We start from the raw sequence: 19,251 nt of genomic DNA, 5'->3' as shown, positions 1-19,251 counted from the left end.
CAAAGTTACAGGCTGCAAAAAGGCAGGGGACAGAGTCTGACAAAAATGGAAACGAGGCTCTGGGGAAAATTTAGACACTGAATAGTGTCTTTCCAAAGTTTTTTACTTTTTCCAATAGTTTTCTTTCCAAATCAGAACAAAAAGCCCAACTTTCAAGTTTTCTCAATTATTAAAATCCACCCTCTACCCCATCTAATTCTAAATTTGGAAAAATTACATGCTTCTGTTTTACTAATAATGAAGCCATATACCATACAATATTAGTTATACAGCTACAGCATAAAATCTTTTCAGCTCAGTCTGTGATCTAATATAAATAATTTAATGAAAAGATCATTCTGAAACATTTTGATAACAAAGTTGAAATGATTTATTGAGATATTTTCTTGATACTACTGACACCCACTTCAACCTGACTAGTTGTCTGGTGGAAAGCTCTTTTATGCATTTTTTCCCAGGAACATCTACTCACTGTGCAGTAATTCTGGGCTGTGATCTGAGTTGCATAAGTAACTGCTACAAAAATACAAGGTAATAAAAGAATAATGTAATTTCTGTAGAGGGACTGATTAGTTACTGAACATGCTGTAAATCAGTGTATTGACTTATGTTACTAAACTGTGTGGCAGCACACTACTGAGTCAAGATAAGGCACGAAGACACTTGAGACCTGCTAATAATAGTAAGCAGCTTTTCTCCACATCACATAACTTGGAATATCATTATTTCACAAGCTTTTATGTATTGAGGCAGGATTCTGGAGCAAGAAATAGCAGATGACTACTTTCAATCACATTTGAAAGATGACTGAAAACATTTTTAGTAAGCACATACAAAAGTTGTCATTTCAAAATAGGTAAAATGACAAGGCAGAAATGTAACTTACTCTCTTAATCAATTAAAAAAAAGGAAATATCTTACTATATACTCCTAAAAATGAAACATCTTACTATATACTCCTAAAAATGAAACAAAGGCAGGATTACTGTGCAAAAAAGTAGGCAAGCACAGGCTCAGATCATATCCATGTTCACTCACAGGAGTAACCTGAGCACATGTGAATGAATTCAGAGCTGAACAGGCTCTCTCATACTCAGAGCTGTTCACAAGCCAAAGTATTTGCATCATCAGGAACCCATAAAGACAGCATGGGATGCAGTTGCTACAAAGCTCTGACTTGTCTTTGGAATATCATGTTTTAACAACAATTAAGTATTTGCAAGACAAGCAGATGATGCACGCTGTCTGTTCTCTTAAAACTGGTTTACAGAAGAAAATTTTATTCAGGATGGATTCATAGCCCATAGACCAGCTTATAAAGGACTTTTTCTTTTCAAACATGCATAAATGGCATTGCCAAACATAGGACTAAAACAACACTCAGGTGGCTGCAGGGAGAGGATATGTATGAGGAAGCCAGAATACATAAATTTTAAAAATGCATAAAGTGTCAAGAGCGAAAGGAGAGACACTTTAGATATTAGGAGTGGAGCCATACAGAAATTCTAAATATAAGGGCATGGGAAAGATATTTGTACATAATGACAGAGAATGAAGATGATCACCTTCCAGTTATCTCTGTACTGACTTGAAAGAAAGTATAAAGACATCAGAAAGTGAGCTGAAGATTCAAGAGAATGCCCAAGAAAAGTATGTAAATGGTATAGTAGTATGGACAATCACAAAAACTATGGACTATGAATGCAGCACAGAAGTGCAAAGCAAGGGACATGAAAGTAATGGTAACTTCATGGGAGCATGGTGGTTGCTGTCAATGGTTAAGTGAACAGTGGAGAAAAGTATATTTACAAGACAAGAGTATGACTCTGGTTTTGTTCAAAGCAGGAGGAAAAAGTTAAGGCAGGCAGGAGGTCAGAAATAGAATTTAAAACAGCATTTGGAGAGGTCAATTGAGCAAAGATTTATTTGCAGGGCAGGACTTGCGTGGCATAGAAGAGGTGAGAAGAACTCACTGAGGCAGAAACTGAAGGTACATATGACAAACCAAGATGATGCAATACCTTTGAAATCATGGGCTATTTGTTTAGTCCCACCAATGCTAACACATATAACTGGCACACCTCTACAGAACAACAATTTTCATGCACTCACAAATACAGATTGACTCTTTTTACTAGAGGAAATCTGATGAGGTAATGTAGGGGCACTATAGTACAGCCCATTCTCTTCTTAGCTCTAACAAAGAAAGAAACCTGCACCAAAATATTCTGCTGCAAAGCCTGTATGCAGTGCAAGAAGCTTCATACAAAATTGCCTTTGCACTCTACTACTTCATACAGAAGTTAAGACTTTCTAACTATTAATAGATAGCACTAATTGCAGTAAGTCTCAGGACCTTAAAGCTATTTGCTTTCAAATTGCCAAGGCTGACTCCATTAAAGGCAGGAAATCACATTAGGTTTTTCCCCCCAAAATAAAAAAAATAATTGTAGCCTTGACATGACTCAGAGATGGAGGTAGATAGCTTAAATCAACACACAGCTGATTCACAACAACACAGAAATCTATCCATATAAATGATATGATTATGCAGTACACTATGTTCACATACACTTTCCTGCCGAGATGGGTCTGGAAAGTGGGCCTTGATTCAGGGTGAATTGATAAGCAGACAAGTAGACATGCAAAGTTCAGAACCCACAGGAATTCCACAAAGGCAGGATGCATTTGGATCTAACAGTTTGTACCATGACTCTGGCCTTTAGAGTTTCGTTTACAGTTGGGCCCAGTTCAGCATTTTATCACAAATCTCAATATTCACTGACCTGTCTGTGCAGGAGAATGAATTTATGAGGGTCTCCATCTGCCCAAGGAGGAAGCTGCACATCTCCCAGGACTGTTCCATCCTGCATGCAGCCTACAGGAATTACAAAGGGAGAATTACAACCACATCACATATAGGAACGGCTTCGCAAAAACACTAAAGTCAAACGAAACAGAGGTGATTTTCACACATGCATTTTCAGGTTTGTCATCAAATACACAGCCATAGAACACTGCAGAATCATTTTCTCCTGGGATTTCTGATCCAGTAATAAAGCACAGAGAAGACAGCCTAGTAACTGTTGCTAACACAGTAAAAATATACATATCCTTCAGCACAGGCTGTACTCAGACAAAAGAAACCTGTTGGTGCAACTTTCTTTTTATACCTAATACTCTGGGACTAGCTGCCAGATATTCCTACTAAATCAGACACTGAGAGGGATTTTGTTCTCAAGTCCTTTGCAATCTGATTCCTTTCAGAATGTGAGCATATGTTTTTCAATCAGTGCACAGTGTTATGCAACTGGATGAGCTGAAATTTAATTTGAGGCTTGGATCTGGGACTGCAAGTTTTGTTACGATATAGCAGTGATCAGATTCAGGTTCTTGGCTTTGCCTACTGTAAAATCTTCCTTTACATTTCTTCCCTATTGGCAATATTCTGGTGTCTTTTGAAGGTGCCTTCATTTCATTCTACTCAGGTCAGTCTCTAGATGTTGATTTCAGCCACGCTCTCTTTCCCAGACTCCTCTCAGGGTGAAATTACTCCAATTGTTTCTTATATTTTCAATAATTTTCTAACATTTTTTTCTCATTCTGCTCTTTTTTAGTATGCCTCATTCTACTGAGGTCTTAAATATAATAATAGGTAGACCTCAATACCCTGGGTTAAGTTGCTTTTGGCATCACCATTTTGATGATTAAGGATGATTCTTAAGATATTTCTCCTCTGCCCTAATTGTTAACCAACCCACATCCACTACAAAAAGTAGCTTTATACTGCAAAATATGTGAATTTCCTGTAAAGTTAAGTGGATCAGGACTGACATGCATATATCTGAATACTATATTTTCTGGATACTTTCTAACCCTCTGTCACTGATGTAGAAAGGTCTAGAGATGGTGTACATTCAGAAGGGACTAGATGCTGCTTGAGGCCAGGGACAATATCATAGAATCATAGAATGGTAGGGTTGGAAGGGAACTTTAGAGATCACCTAGTCCAACCTCCCTGCAGAAGCAGGTTCACCTAGTTCAGGTCACACAGGAACGTGTCCCAGGGGGGTCTTGAAGACCTCCAAGGAAGGACACTCCACATCCTCCCTGGGCAGCCTGTGCCAGTGCTCCTTCACCCTCACAGTAAGAGTTTCTTCTTGTGTTTAAATGGAACTTTTTGTGTTGCAGCTTCTTTCCATTACCTCTTGTCCTGTTGTTAGATACAACAGAAAAAAGGGATATCCCAGCCTCCTGATATCCACCATTTATACGAGGTCCCCCCTCAGTCTCCCCTTCTCCACACTAAACAGCCCCAGTTCCTGCAGCCTTTCCTCATAAGGAAGATGTTCCAGTCCCCTGATCATCTTGGTGGGCCTGCACTGGACTCTCTCTAGAAGTTCCCCGTCCCTCAAGCTGTGTAATCCAAAACTGGACACAGGACTCCAGATGAGGCCTCATCAGGGCAGAGTAGAGGGGGAGCAGAACCTCCCTCAACCTGCTGGCCACACTCTTCTTGATGCATCTCAGGATGCCATTGGCCTTCTTGGCCATGAGGGCACATTGGTGGCTCATGTTCAGTTTATTATCAATCAGGACACCCAGGTCTCTCTCTGCAGAGCTGCTCTGCAGCAGGTCAATCCCCAGCCTGTACTGGTGCATGGGGTTGTTCCTCCCCAGGTGCAGGACTCTGCACTTGTCCTTGTTGAGTCTCCTGAGGTTCTTCTCTGCCCAACTCTCAAGATGGTCGAGATCCCGCTGAATGACAGCACAGACTTCTGGGGAATCAGTCAGTCCTCCCAGTTTGGTGTCATCAGCCAACTTGCTGAGGGTACACTCTGTCCCCTCATCCAGGTCGTTGATGAAGATGTTGAACAACACTGGCCCCAGAAACTGATTCCTGTAGAACTCCACTGGTCACAGGCCTCCAACTCGATTCTGTGCCATTGATAACAACCCTCTGGGTTCTGCCTCTCAACCAGTTCTCGATCCACCTCACCGTCCCCTTATTCAAGCCACACTGCTTGAGCTTTCTCATGAGCATGTTGTGGGACATAGTGTCAAAAGCTTTGCTGAAGTCAAGGTAGCTGACATCTGCTGCTCTCCCCTCATCTAGCCAGCCAGCTATGCACTCATAGAAGGCCATCAGGTTGGTCCAACAGGATTTCCCCTTGGTGAATCCATGTTGACTCCCCCTGATAACTATTTTCTCCTTCATATGTTTAGTGATGACATTCAGGATGAGTTGTTCCATCACCTTTCCAGGGACAGAGGTGAGGCTGACTGGCCTGTAGTTTCCCAGGTACTATTTCTTGCCCTTTTTGAAGACTGGCATGACATTGGCCTTTCTCTGGTCCTCAGGCACCTCACCTGTCCTCCATGATTCTTCAAAAATGATGGAGAGTGGCTTAGCAACCACATCAGCCAGCTCCCTCAGCACTCTTGGATGCATCTGATCACATCCCATCCCATTGGCTTATGAGCCTTAAGCTTGGCCAACAAGTCTTTAACCTCTTCCTCTTCCGCCAAGGGCAAGTCTTCTGCTGTCCAGGCCATCCTACTATCCTTGCTCAACTGGGCTTCCTGAGGGCCAGCCTTGGCTTTAAAGACCAAAGCAAAGAAGGCATTCAGTAGTTCAGCCTTCTCTGTATCCTCTGTCACCAGGGCATCCTCTGTGTTAAGCAGCAGGCCCATACTCTCCCTTATCTTCCTTTTGCTGCTGATGTACTTGAAAACCCCCTCTTGGTTTTTTCCTTAACTTTCCTGCCTAGGTTTAATTCTAGAATGGCTTTAGCCTTCCTGGTTGCACTCCTGCATGCTCTGGCAATGTTCCTATACTCTTCCTACCTTACCCTGCCCCTTAATTCTCACCCACAACGCACACCCTTCACTTCTTTTTACGGTGCCCACTGCCTGTTTCTGGTGGAGCAGCTGGTGGTGAATTGTTTGCTGGGATTTCCCCTTCTGGAGCTTGCTCATCTAAGTCCCCTATCATCAATGCCTCATATTTGTATTGGCACTCTAGAAGGGGGGTTATGAAGATGAGCCCTGCTTTTTGTTGTTACCAGGGTCCAAGGCATATTGGATTCACTGGAGGCCTGTACCTGACTGTGGAAGCCTCTGTCAATCTCCACCTTCGCTCCTCTAATACTATACAGTCTACTAACAGTTTCCTGCAGCTTTCACATGACACTGCAGCTCCTGAACTTGAGAGCACCTATGACACATACTTCAGAAGCATATGTGCCTAAACATCCTAAACACCCCCTGCACTCCATCTGGACTGAAGCATCCTTGCTGAACGGCTCTGTCTGGGTGAATACATATATATATATCTCTCTATATGTGTATATATATATAACACTCATTTGACTTGTACAGAACCTTTCAAGATAATAGTGAGGTCATTTGGCAACTTCAATTATCAGGGACATGAGATTTTTAAAAACACCTTTCACCAACATAATTTATCAATTGATTCATCTCCTAAAGTAAAATACAAATATTGCTTATAGCCCCACAGATGTGATGATATAAACCAAATTTCTAAAGCAGTCAACTAGATTGCTTATATCAAAATCCACCTTTGTCTGATGAAAAGTCTAATTACTTTGCACAGTAACTAACAGCAATTACAATTCCTTCTAGGCTGCAAATTTCATCCTTCTGATAATATTTAGGTATCAGCAGCTTGTACTCTTGTAGCCTTATTTTAACAAAAATTAATCTCCCATTACTAGAGAGTCTCAACAGTCTGCATAGTCCAGGTCAACACTTCTCAGTGCAGTCCATCTCTCAACATGTGATCTGGACCCTTTTCCTTGACAGGATGCTGGGGAACGGAAGGGGAGCACTGAAGTGCTTTGAACTTACCAAATTCAAAGTGATTTGCATTGGTTAGAAACTCTGGCAAGTAGAAGAATTCAGGGATGAGTTCCCTGACATCACTCATGTTGTCCCTTGATGCTGATTCCCATGTACTCTTGACACTGTGAAACATCCTGTCTGCAACATCAAAACTCCCACCCTATGAAATGGAGACAGAAAAGAAACCTGCAGTGTGAATATTCTGTTAAATTTTAAAAAGCAGATACAGAATCTTAGCCAATTCTGCAATAATCACCTTTTCACATGTTTGATTAGGTGAAATCTCAAGATCTCTCCCAGTTCTATTTACTATTTATCTTATATTAAGGGCTCTCTTAGTCCTGATTTGTAGATATATGGGTTGAGAATAACATAAAACTTGGAGTTTTAGCATAGCTTGCGATAAACAGAGGCAAGCAGAAATAACCATGGGCAGCTTGAGAGTATCAGCGTACCCACACTGAATGCTTCTGAAGGCAATTTACTCTTTTCATCCCAAAGTGATTTGCAAGCAGTGGACAGAACCTCAGTGTTTCAACCTCATTTGTGACCCAAATAGTTGTGAACAATTTTATGTACAGTTCTCCTGAGAAAAAACACCTTTGTGGAATGGGGGTACCAGTGAAATAAGTTTCAACAAATCCAGGCAAACAAGAAAGGTCCAATGGGAAGGAACCTGCAAGGACTGTTCATTCTATAAGCAACAGGGGGACAACATAAAGAGGAGAGGAAATGAAGGATTTCTGGGTCCCCAGCTGAATTGAAGTGTGAGGAAGTAGAAACAAATGACTTCACGTCCTGACAGCATTTAAATCTGTTTAGTTTAATGAGAGTCAAACACTAGCCTTAGTATCCCAGGACATCATTCAGAACTAAAGTCTCAAGAAAAAAGGGAAAAAAAACCCAAAACCCACTCCTGAATGAAGGGTTAGTGACTTATGTTAGAATCATAGTTCCTACACGATTTTCTAATGGGATTTAATATACAGTATGCCAAGTTCACCTTTACATTGAGCATCAAAAACCTGGGCAAGTTCCTGTGTGATGTACTCTAGGAGGTCCTGCTCTGGCAGGGCGTTGGACTAGGTGATCTTTTGAGGTCCCTTCCAATTCTTAAGATTCTGTGATTTTAACATAAATGTTTTACAGTACTAGAAATAAATAGAAACCAGGTTTGGGAGATCATCTGAATGAGTTTGTCAGAAAGAACAAAGTGCTTCAGAAGAAAGATGACTTTTTAACTGTATAAAGTGACATATCCAAATTGTTTCTTAATACCTAGTTCAGATGCCGGCAGCAGTGTAACTGTCTAACTGCAGGCTAGTATAGGTATTTCTCATTGGGGTTAATTCATTTGGGTTATATGTCATGGAACATAACACTACAGTCCACTGCCAGGGCTCAAGAGAGATTGTGAGACACAGAACAAGTATCCTTAAATAGTTCTGCAGTGCAGTGACTATGCAGGAATGATTGCTCATCCTCAACCATTCAGTCCTCAAAGCTGCTTCACTAGGCAAATAATAACCCAGGAGGACTGCAGACTGAAGACTAAAACTGTGAGATGGTGGAAGATCTGTTAATGAATATGAAATGCAATCAGGTTCTGTTTATGGCTGACCTCTTGAGAAAACCTGATAGCTTTTGGCTATTTTTCTTTCTGCCAGTAGACTGTTGCATGTACCAAGTGAAAAGGATTCTGTCCTTGTGCATGATAAGAATCAGTTGAAGCTTTGACTTGCTATCTATTAAATGAGAAAATAACATCTCAGCATACTCATGTGGTAACGATGGGATCTCATTCCCATGGACCAGATGAACCCTGTACAGCAGTTCCCACACTGGCTTCTGACAGTAAGAACTGCTGTCCTTTTGATTCCCCAAGTACCTGCATACACTTAGGACGTAACACATTTGGATCTACAAACTGCTAAGTTTGGAAACTGCAAGTCAAGGAATAACTTTTGCCATATCTTTTGTTAAGGAGAAACTATCCTTACGGATAAGGACTCAGAACACAGAAGTCAATAAACCCTAAGTTCTGCAGCCATGTCTCCTTCCTTTTCTTTTCAGACAGATTTCCACCAAAAGCCAACACATAGTTCAGAGGGAAAGACCCCATCCCTGTTTCCCCTGAGGTGAATTCAGACCAGGCTTTTGGTCCAGTCTCATTTCTAAATGACAGCAGAATTCTGCTTTACCTCCTTGTCCTTCTTCCTTACATCACTGACAACTGTGAAGTCTTCCCACAACCACTCAAGGGACTGAGTGAAAAAGTGTCTAATCACATGAGTAAGCCTGGTTGAAGTTAATCTGATGCACAAGGTCATCTTGTTCTTTATCATTATTAGGCAAGGACCCTTGGAGTCAAATTCAAATTGAAATTAAAACAGAGTAGAAGGAGGACTATAAATAAATCAACAGCTAACAAGTATCTCATTGAAGCATATTAAAGGGCTTTGTATATTTAATCTGCACACAGCACACTGTATCTGGTGGTGATTGATGCTTTTTCATCTTTTTTTGCAGCTTTTATGAGAGCTGATGGTAATCTCTCGAGAAACAATATGATTTGTAATAAAAAGATTACCTGTATTAAATAAAAATAATATATACATAGGAAATGCTGTTAGCGCGACAAATCTGGTTAAAGATATTACCACCACGAAAAAATGTGATTTTTTCCCTGGCTGTCTAATTCATTTTAGGGAAAAGTAATATCTTTAAAACTTAAGCCTGTATTATTTATAAAGGAAGCAATAACTGATTTTCCCATTTCCTATATTAATAAATTTATTTGCATGTATTTATATCAGAATTAATGAGTTTTCTCTCTCTATGAATGCAAGGACTGCAATGAAAGGGAAAAAGAGAATCAAGAATTGCTTTATGCCTTTAGATTGCAAGTTGACATAAACTCTTATGGCTTTTCTATAGCTAGACACAGTAAATCTCTGTTTCCTTTCCTATCAGTAGAGGCCTTACACTGTCATCAGGAAGACTAGAATAATATGCTTTTAAAACTAAAATTCATCAGGGTATATCCAATGCAACTAGTCAAAGTGATCTCTAGAGAACTTCCCTTGTTTATAAAACTAAGCATCCTTGCTTCTTTAAACCCAAAGACTTCAAAAGGTTTCTAAGAGATGTTTATGAAGGCATAAAGACTTATGACATGGCAAGAAGAAGCTAAGAAGTAATTGCCTGTAGACAGTGCTTAAATAACTGCTCAAGAGTCATTGACACAATGAAAAGAAAGAATCCTATTCTCTGTAAGTACCTAAGAGGTAAAGGCCAGGCAGGGAGATCAGCCTGTTAGCTGAGATATAGCAGTGGGATAAGAACAAAGGGCATAAAAGCTGAGTTTAGTCAAAAGCAAGTCTCACTAATTATTGAGGGCATGGGGTCCTAGAATGCCTTTCCAAGAAACCACTAAATTCAGAAATCTTTGCTGGTTTTTTTTGTTGGTTTTTTTTTTTTTTATGGGGCTGAGGACAGTTTCTGAAAGAAATTGAAGGGGGTACTTGGCTAAGGTGGAAGGTACTATTCAACACCTGTCTGATAAGCCAGTTTTTTTACTCATTCCAGTACAATATGCAAAACACATACACACTTTTCTCCACTCAGATCTCAATACACTTAAATGAAATGTGAAATAATAAGGTTTTGTAAACTTCTGTACAGTTCTATTACTAGATGCAATGCTTCCTCACTGTCTTCTTCTGTGGTCCATGGCAAATCAATTATTTGACTTGAGAAACAGAATGTTACATCAACATCATTTTTTCACAAGGAGTTCACTCAAGTTGTTGAATTTCCTTGACATGCATTCATATTGGCAGTTTGCATTTATAAACATAGGTTTTCCGCTTTTTTAGTTGCTGAGAGGTTTTCACAGCTCCCAATTCAGCACCCTTCAAATGTCTTAAGTGTGGGAATACTCCTTTTCCAACCTGCTTGTGACTTGATCATACAGTTCTCATGTCTGCTGTTTGCCTGACTGCATCTCACAGTTAATTTCTAAGCCACTATAGCACCAGTCATATGAGGGAAATAACAGCAACTAGCTCAGATGCAGCAACATAAGAGCAAAGAAACAAGAACTGTAAGAACTTCAACAGCTTCAGTGGATCTACATCTAGACAAAATTGTGATTCAGATCTCAGCAGCCTTTGAAGATAACTATTACTGCAAAAAAGCTGGGTTCCTGATTAAACATCAACACAGAGCAAAGCAGCTACTTAGACTGGGAACTTGTTACGCATGAGAAGTGTGCCAGTGAGATACAATAGTCTTGTTTACAACATGAAATAACTGCTCCACAGTCATTCATGACTGCAGCTAACATATGGCTCACAGAGTGCAACGGTAACCATTGCCTCAGGTGGTTCACTAACCCATCAGCTACTGCTGGTAACAGCTGATATCATAGGGCTCATTACTTAATTAGCACAGTGCTTTATTTGTATTAGTTCATTTAAAAAAAGAAAAAAAAAAAAAAGACCAGCACAACAGCAAAGGCCTTGGAAAGCTGCAGGGACTCATGACCAGCCCTCACCATACATACAGCACTCTCTGAGTGTGGAGTATTCTGGCCTAGCTGCCTCCCTTGCATTGCTCCATCAGGACAGGTAGATTTCAGCAAGATACTCCTTAAAAAATACACTTTTGAGGACCTGTCTTCCCAGCAGACTCTGATATAACACAACAAATAATACAAAAATATGTAGGTAATGACTGCCTGCTGAAGCCCAGTGTCTCTGCTTGTGCTACACTAACTGCTTGCTGAAGAGATTAGCCAGAAAATTTGGTGCCCCAGTATGCTGAGTAGTTGTGAAAGGTAAGCATAGGATTCATTTTCCATGAAATTCAGTTCCATGGTGAGGACTTTTGACACCATAAAACAGTGCCAAGTTCAGAACAAACTAAACCAGAATATTACACCTGGAGCACAGGATTCAGTGTCACCCCACAATCCGTATCATTTCCCACACATCAGATTCTGTGCATCCTCATCTAATCCAGGAATACTCTGTGCCACCAAAGCAAGCTCCAAGTGCTTGCTCGTAGCTGCATTACTGTATGGGAACCTGGGCTTAGAATACCTGCCATTAAAGTTTTATCATCTTCTGTTCAGACAGGGAGCAAAACATTGTCTAAGTCTTCACATGCCTCACAAAAAGCACCACAGGAACAAAACTAAAGAATCTTTCTCCCTCAGATAAAAACCTAGATCATCAGGCATCAATCATGCTCTCAATAAGATGTTTTCACTGAATTCAACAGACACAGCACAGAGTCCTTAGTGAGCCCAGAGTCCACATAGAGTATACAGAAAATGTGTAAAAAATCAATCCTTCTTCATTACACCATCACTATAATGTGCTCTATGGTTTATAATGAGGTATAGGAGAGAAACTATCTTGCTCCCTTACCTGCAGAGAACAGAAGGTCTGGGTAAACGGCTCCATTCGGACCAGGTAAGATGCCACTATAATGGCTGATGAATAGTGAGTACAGTAGTGGCACTGGGCTGACAGATCTCCTGGAAATTTGACACAAATCAGATTTCAGTGCAAAACATATCACCATTTCAAGCCAACAGCATTCAGTTATCACAGCACAGCTAAATAAGGAGTGGATCTTTAAAGCAGGTTTGTTCAAAGATCTACGAGTAAAAGCACAGCTTGCATATTTGCTTGGAATATGCAGTTACTACCATCTCTATACGTTCTGTTTTTTTGCCTTACACATTTAATTTCCCAAAGAATAAGGCCCTTAACTTTCCAGACCCTCCTTTTCACCATTAGTACCAGAGAAGATCTTGATCTCAAAATGTCAATAGTCTCAGAGCCCTGTTTCTTTTTCTTAAAGTAGCTGTTAGCTAAGCTGCGTGCACCAGTGCTCTACATGCAGCTTAACTAACAAACAAGACAAACTAACAAACAAGCTTAGTTAACATTTTTTCTAGGGAGCATTGTTTTTGCTGTAGCATCTCTTCCTGCCCAAGTGAAGGGAACAGAATGCAGCAGTACAAGGCAGTGCTTGCAGGAGTCATCACTTTTTGAATCCTCAAACAGTTTGTATCTAGGAGCAAGAGAATCTCCTTAGCATGGTGCTTCCATAGGCCTGGAAGATTTTTGGGTGACCTTTACCAAGGGATTAATCAGCATTTCCAAAGGCCTGAGGGGACTCAAGCCTCTGCCGTCTGTTAGTCTCCTAAATACTCACCCTCACTCTTCTCCACCTCATTGTAACGCTGGATGAACTTGCGTTTCCTCTCCACAGTCTGTGCTCCCATAGGCTTTGATAGGTCCCGAAACGTATATGGATTAGTAAGGTTTAGAGTCTGAAAAGTAAAACCAGCAAAGATGTAAATTTTTAGATCCCTGAGTCATCATGACTAGCTCAATGACAATGAATTGCAGCAAGCCTGTGTTGGAAGTTTCACTTATACAAGGTCATAGACTCAGTACTAGACTACCCATCTCCACTACTGGGATGGGATCTGGAAAGAGTTGCAACATGCACCACTGAAAGGATAGCACGTACAAGGAGCTTCACAAATAAAGGACCTGGCAGCTTACTATTAACTATCTCAAATTTTGAAGCCTTGGTCTAGACCCCTTTGCTTCAACGGCACCCCTGAAAAAACCTTTGTATGGTTTCTGTCATAGAAAGTAGATAATGCCGTACGCAAGCACTGACCTCAGAGTGATAGTCAGCAAGGACCCATGGAAACACAGGATATTGCATGTAATCATTGTAGCTGCGGCCAGCCAATGTATTCAAGTATATGAGGTAATCGAAGTTGCTGATCTCTCTCTTCTGCCAGGGAAAGGAAACAAGCATTAGAGTGTCCTAACTTCACTTACGAAAACCATGCCTCAAAGGCACCCTCAGAGCCCTCTGGTTCCCAGATCCACCAGGACAAGAATTATAAATAGTTTAATCAATCATTCATTGCCATTTAGAGCAGCATAATATCTCTTATACAACAATCCATTCAATGGAATCTGTCTCCATTCTGCCTCTTAGATGGGCCATTTGCATTTGTCTCCAATTACACAGAGCTTTTATGCTGTATTTGTGTAACAGAGCACTTTTTTTTGCAATTTAAAAGTGAGTAAAACGCATACAAACTGTATATTGGAAAATCCTGGAATATTGCCTGTACAGAAAAGGCTGCACAAAATGCTACATATAAACAAGAAGGTATAGATTTCTTTAATGTGTCTTGTGTCACCAAGATCAGGGCTACAGGAAAGTAAATGTATCTCTCAGCTCAGTAAAACATCTGAGAAAACAAGAGATGCATTGATTTAGATGTACAGATGACCTGTGATCAGTCATTCAACTAGATGGCTCACTTTGGTTTCAATTTAAAAATGTGCATAAAATCACACTTAATCTGTCAGACAGTAGCACCATGTGTTTCACAGCAGGAGGAGCAAAAGCTCTGCAATAACCACATGTAAATACTCTGCTCTTCTTGCCAACAACCTCACCTCCAGCAGTGAGAGAACAGCTTAGGCCTTGAAGTACATACGTACACACACGTCTGTGTGTGGATACACAGGCAGGTGCTGAAATTCTTCGCTTAACCATGTGCAGCCAAGACATAGCTTACCTGCCACTTCTGGAGCATTGTCTTTTCGCCTCCTGAGTGTTTCCTGTATAAAACAGTATGAGAAAGCTAACACATTAACATCTGTGCTTCCTGTGCCCCTGGCTCTCCTCCCATAGACATGAGAGAACAGCAAGACTAGAAGAATTATGAGGTTTCATCATTGACCAAATAATTCCAAAATCAGAGTATCATTGGTTAGGTTAGCGCTGCACAATACAAAAGTCATTAATGCTTTCTTTAGGAAGGAAGACTCTGTCCGATTAATAGGGATGACCTAGCTTCAGATGTCTAATGAATTTATCACTGCCATTCACTCTTCCTGGGACATACTGACTTTCCCTAAACTACTTGTCAGTCTGCTCCTGAATGAAATGCCACGTCAAGTGTGGTATTTAATAAAGAAAAAAAGAAGGAAATAGGATGGTGATGCTAAGGATGGATTCTGTTTGCCTTAAGATATCACTGCAAACTGTGGCAGTGATGCCACAAGGCAAACTCCAAGAATTCAAAAGCTGACTCACAAGCAGAAAAGGTGCCCCTGCAGCAGAGGCAGATGGAGAGCTGGAGACAGCAACATCCTCAGCTGTTCTGAGCTCAGCCACTCTGCTAACCAGTCTATCATCCTGAACTCATTCCACTGTAGAGCTAGAGTTCTAGTGACAGGTATCATTAATGCTATTTCTATTCTGAAACTTTATTCTCAAAGGCTCATGCCTTTCTGAAGCATTCTGAAATACTAGCTTCAAAACAGAGGTGTCTCAGTCTCCATATCAAAGATAGCGTTTTGCACAAAGCACTTAGAGAATAATGTGATCCTTAAAATGTGAGGTGCCATTTTTATAAGTTTTTTTAAAAAGTAACAGAGTAAATATTGTTTTCCCACTTTGTTCTCAAAATTCAACTTTTACTGAAACTTTAAATAAAAACCAATCCAGGTGAACATAGAGTCTAAAAAGAAGAATTCACTTGAAAATGTAAAATGGTCAAAGGATCTGAATAAAAGCCACATTTCAACTATGCTAAACTAGAAGGTGTATCAGTATCTGAAGGCTCTTATCAATTCCTAGAGACCAAAGTGGAACAAGTAACAGCTTATGGATTAAATAAACTTTTGCTCTGCCAAGGTAAATGGGGTTAGTGACACAATATGAAATAACTAGTGGTAGGAGATGCTTCTCCCTTTGATTGTACAACTTAAACTAATCCTAAAGTGTCATCTCAGGCACAGGATTGCTAACTTCCCAAAGTGTAAGGAAATCAGATGAGACCTAGATTCTAAAACTGCCACAAGAATAACTAGCTGCTATTTTGTACTCTTGTGCCCTGTATTAGGCTACATTAGAAATCCACAAAGCTAGGCTTGAAGAAGCCTCAAAGATCTAAATAAAACATCCGACTGGTCTATGATCATTACTGTTCAATTGAATTTGCAGTTATAAATTCTTGTAAACTACCTCTCAGGATTAAGAATCATTATTGTACTGTCTGTTGTAGTGATTTTGCCTGGGCCAGGTTTTTGTAGCAGAGGAATACAGGGGTAGCTTCTTTAAAAAGAGCTGCCAGAAGCTTCTCCTGTAGCTGATAGGGCCAGTGCCAGTTGGCTCTAAGATGGAACTGCCACTGACCAAGATTGAGCCAATTAGTGATTGAGGTATCATCTCTGTGATTAACATATTAGAAGAGGGGAAGAAGTTGCTGCACAGATACAAAACTGCAGCAGCAGAACGGAGTGAGAATATCAGAACAATATCTCCACAGACACGGTCAGTGGAGAAGGAGGGGGAGGAGGTGCTCAGGCACTAGAGAAGAGATTCCCCTGCAACCTGTGGTGCAGCTCACTGGAGGCCATAGGGGAGCAGAGATCCACCTGCAGCCCATGGAGGACCTCATGCATGAGCAGGTGGATGCCTGAAGAAGACTGTGACCATGTGGGAAGCAGAGTGTCACCTTCATAGTGAAGAATTTTTTCATTGTGTTTCTTTGGAACAACTTATGTTCTAACTTTTACCCATTGCCCCTTGTCCTATCATTGGACATCACTGAGAACATCCTGGCTCCATCCTCCTGACACCTACCCTTTACATACTTGTAAACATTGATGAGATCATCCCTCTGTCTCCTCTTGTCCAAGCTGAAGAGCCCCAGCTCCCTCAGCCTTTAATTATAAGGGAGATGCTCCACTCCCTTCATTATCTTTGTGGCCCTGCACTGAACTCTTTCCAGCAGCTCTCTGTCCTTCTTGAACTAAGGGGCCCAAAACTGGACACAAGATACCAGATGCAGTCTCACAAGGGCAGAGTAGAGGGGGAGGAGAAACTCTCTTGACCTAGTGCCCACACCCCAGGATGCCATTGGCCTTCTTGGCTACGAGAGCACATTGCTGGCTCATGGTCATCCTGCTGCCCACCAGGACCCCTAGGTCCCTTTCCCTACACTACCCTCTAAGAGTTCATTCCCCAACCTATACTGGTACATGGGGTTCTTCTTTCCCAGAGACAAGACTCTACACTTGCCCTTGTTGAATTTCATTAGATTTCTCCCAGCCCAACTCTCCAGCCTGTCCAGGTCTCATTGAATGGCAGCACAGCCTTCTGGTGTGTCAGCCACTCCTCCCAGTTTAGAATCATCAGCAAACTTGCTGGTGGTCCCTCTATTCCCTCATCAAGATCATTAATGAATACATTGAACAGTACTGGTCCCAGCACTGACCCCTGAGGGACTCCACTAGACACAGGCTTCCAACTAGACCCTGCCCCATTGATCACAACTCTCTGTCTTCTTCCCTTCAAACAGTTAACAATCCACCTCATTCCCTGATCATCCAGCCCACACTTTCTGCTGTGAGGATGCTGTGGGAGACAGTGTCAAATGCTTTACTGAAATCAAGATAAACCACATCCACTGCACTGCCACCATCTATCCACCTGGTTACGTCTTCATAAAAGGCTATCAGGTTGGTCAAACGTAACTTCCCCTTGGTGAAACCATATTGACTGCTCCAAATGACCCTCTTGTCCTTAAAGAGACAATGCTTGGAGACAGCATCCAGGATAAGTCATTCCAACACCTTTCCAGGGAAGGAGGTGAGGCTGACTGGTCTGTAGTTACCTGGCTCCTCCTCCTTGACCTTTTTCAAGAGTGGAGTGACATTTGCTTTCCTCCCCTCCTCAGGCACTGCTACTGTTCTCCACGACTTACTGACAATGATGGAGAGTGGTTTAGCAATGACTTCCACCAGCTCCCTTAGCACCCGTGGGTGCATTCCATCAGGGCCCATGGGTTTGTGTACATCCAGATTCCTCAACTGATCCTTAACCCAGTCCTCAGCAACCAAACAAAACCTCTCCTTTAATCTGACTTCCTCTGGAGTCTGGGGCTCCTGAGGACAGTCTCCAGCAGTATAGATAGAGGCAAAGAAGGCATTCAGGAACTCTGCCTTCTCTGTATCCTCTGTCACCAGGGCACCTACCTCACTCAACAGTGGGCCGACGTTGCCTCTAGCATTAATTTTAGGACTAATTAGGACAAGCCTTTTTTCTTGTCCTTGACCTCCCTTGCAAGGTTTCAATCCAGTGTGGCTTTAGATTTCCTAGCTGTCTCCCTGCATCCTCTAACAACAGTCTTATATTCATCTCAAGTACCCATCCCTTCCTCCCATGATCTATAGACCCTCACTCTGGAGCAGTACGTAAGGAACTGCAGTCCATGGAAAGGACCCACATTGGACCCTAATGAAGGACAGTCTGCTGTGGGAGTGACCCCACACTGTAGCAGTGAGAAGTGAGAGAAGGCCTCCTTCTGAGAGGAAGCAGCAGCGAAGTCCATCTGTGATGAACTGAACCCAACCCCCCTTCCACCATTCCCCTGTGCTGCTGGATGGGAGGAAGTAGAAACCTGAGAAAAAAGGAGAGCTGGGGGGGAAGTGTTTTAAGATTCAGCTTTTATTTGTCAGTTCCCTAATCTGTTTTGATTGATTGTTAATAAATCAAACTAATTCTCCACAAGATGAGTCTGCTTTGTGATGGTAATTGCTGAGTGATCTCCCTGTCCTTACCTGAGCCTGTGAGACCTTTATTATATTTCCCTCTCCCCTGTCTAGTTTAGGAAAGCAAGTGATAGAAAGGCTTTAGTGGGCACCTGGCACTCACCCAGGGTTAAACCACCGCACCTGCTCACTCCTGGACCAGTTAATAGTGTGCATAGAGGAATAACACTGCAGTTTATACTCAACAAAGTATTTAATTCCCTGCTTATGCACTCTATGCAGAGAAAAGTGTGTATTGAAGGGAAGGATTTTACATAGCCTAAGTAATAACCAATTCCATGAACAAACTTGAAACCCAGGATCGGTTCTAGCATATGGTATGCTACTCCTAAGAGATGTTTAGTTCTCCTGCTAAGCATATAAAATCTAACAATGAGAGGCTATGTTGACAAATCCCCAGAGATCTGGAATTCTGTATTCTCCCTTGTCAGCTAGTAGGGGGTCAGAACCCAAATTCCAGTGCAAGCAGTTCAAGCCTATTCCTCTCTTCCTCCAGCCAATACATGTCTAGTCAGCATAGCAAAAGCTCAAACTAGATCCACTTCAGCTATCCAACCACAGTAAATGCATTTAAAAATAAATGAATAACCAAAGGCTAGTTTGAAAAATAAATGGGAGAAGTGCTTTATAAATGTAAATAACTGAACTTCAAGAGGGAGTGAAGCTATGTGAAGTCAAGAGAAGTACCTACTTATCTATCTATATCAAA

General features: G+C 41.4%; 1 protein-coding gene across 4 annotated transcripts in view; it reads right to left on the bottom strand.

Annotated features, from left to right (window-relative positions):
• The window catches only part of WDFY4 (WDFY family member 4), a 147,037-nt gene that overhangs the window by 17,036 nt on the left and 110,750 nt on the right, over positions 1–19,251 (bottom strand). For all 4 annotated transcript variants that reach the window (XM_062001401.1, XM_062001404.1, XM_062001402.1 and 1 more), the window contains exons 48-53: positions 14,498–14,540; positions 13,576–13,695; positions 13,099–13,216; positions 12,303–12,412; positions 6,874–7,027; positions 2,787–2,878 (exon numbers count right to left, since the gene is read on the bottom strand). In XM_062001401.1, coding sequence (XP_061857385.1) covers positions 2,787–2,878; positions 6,874–7,027; positions 12,303–12,412; positions 13,099–13,216; positions 13,576–13,695; positions 14,498–14,540 — 637 coding nt within the window. The remainder of the gene's footprint in view (positions 1–2,786; positions 2,879–6,873; positions 7,028–12,302; positions 12,413–13,098; positions 13,217–13,575; positions 13,696–14,497; positions 14,541–19,251) is intronic.

This window comes from Colius striatus, chromosome 8 (genome assembly GCF_028858725.1).
Source record: "Colius striatus isolate bColStr4 chromosome 8, bColStr4.1.hap1, whole genome shotgun sequence".
NCBI classification, from domain to species: Eukaryota; Metazoa; Chordata; class Aves; order Coliiformes; family Coliidae; genus Colius; species Colius striatus.
Note: the sequence above shows the minus strand (reverse complement) of the source record. Positions and strands in the feature narration are given on the sequence as shown.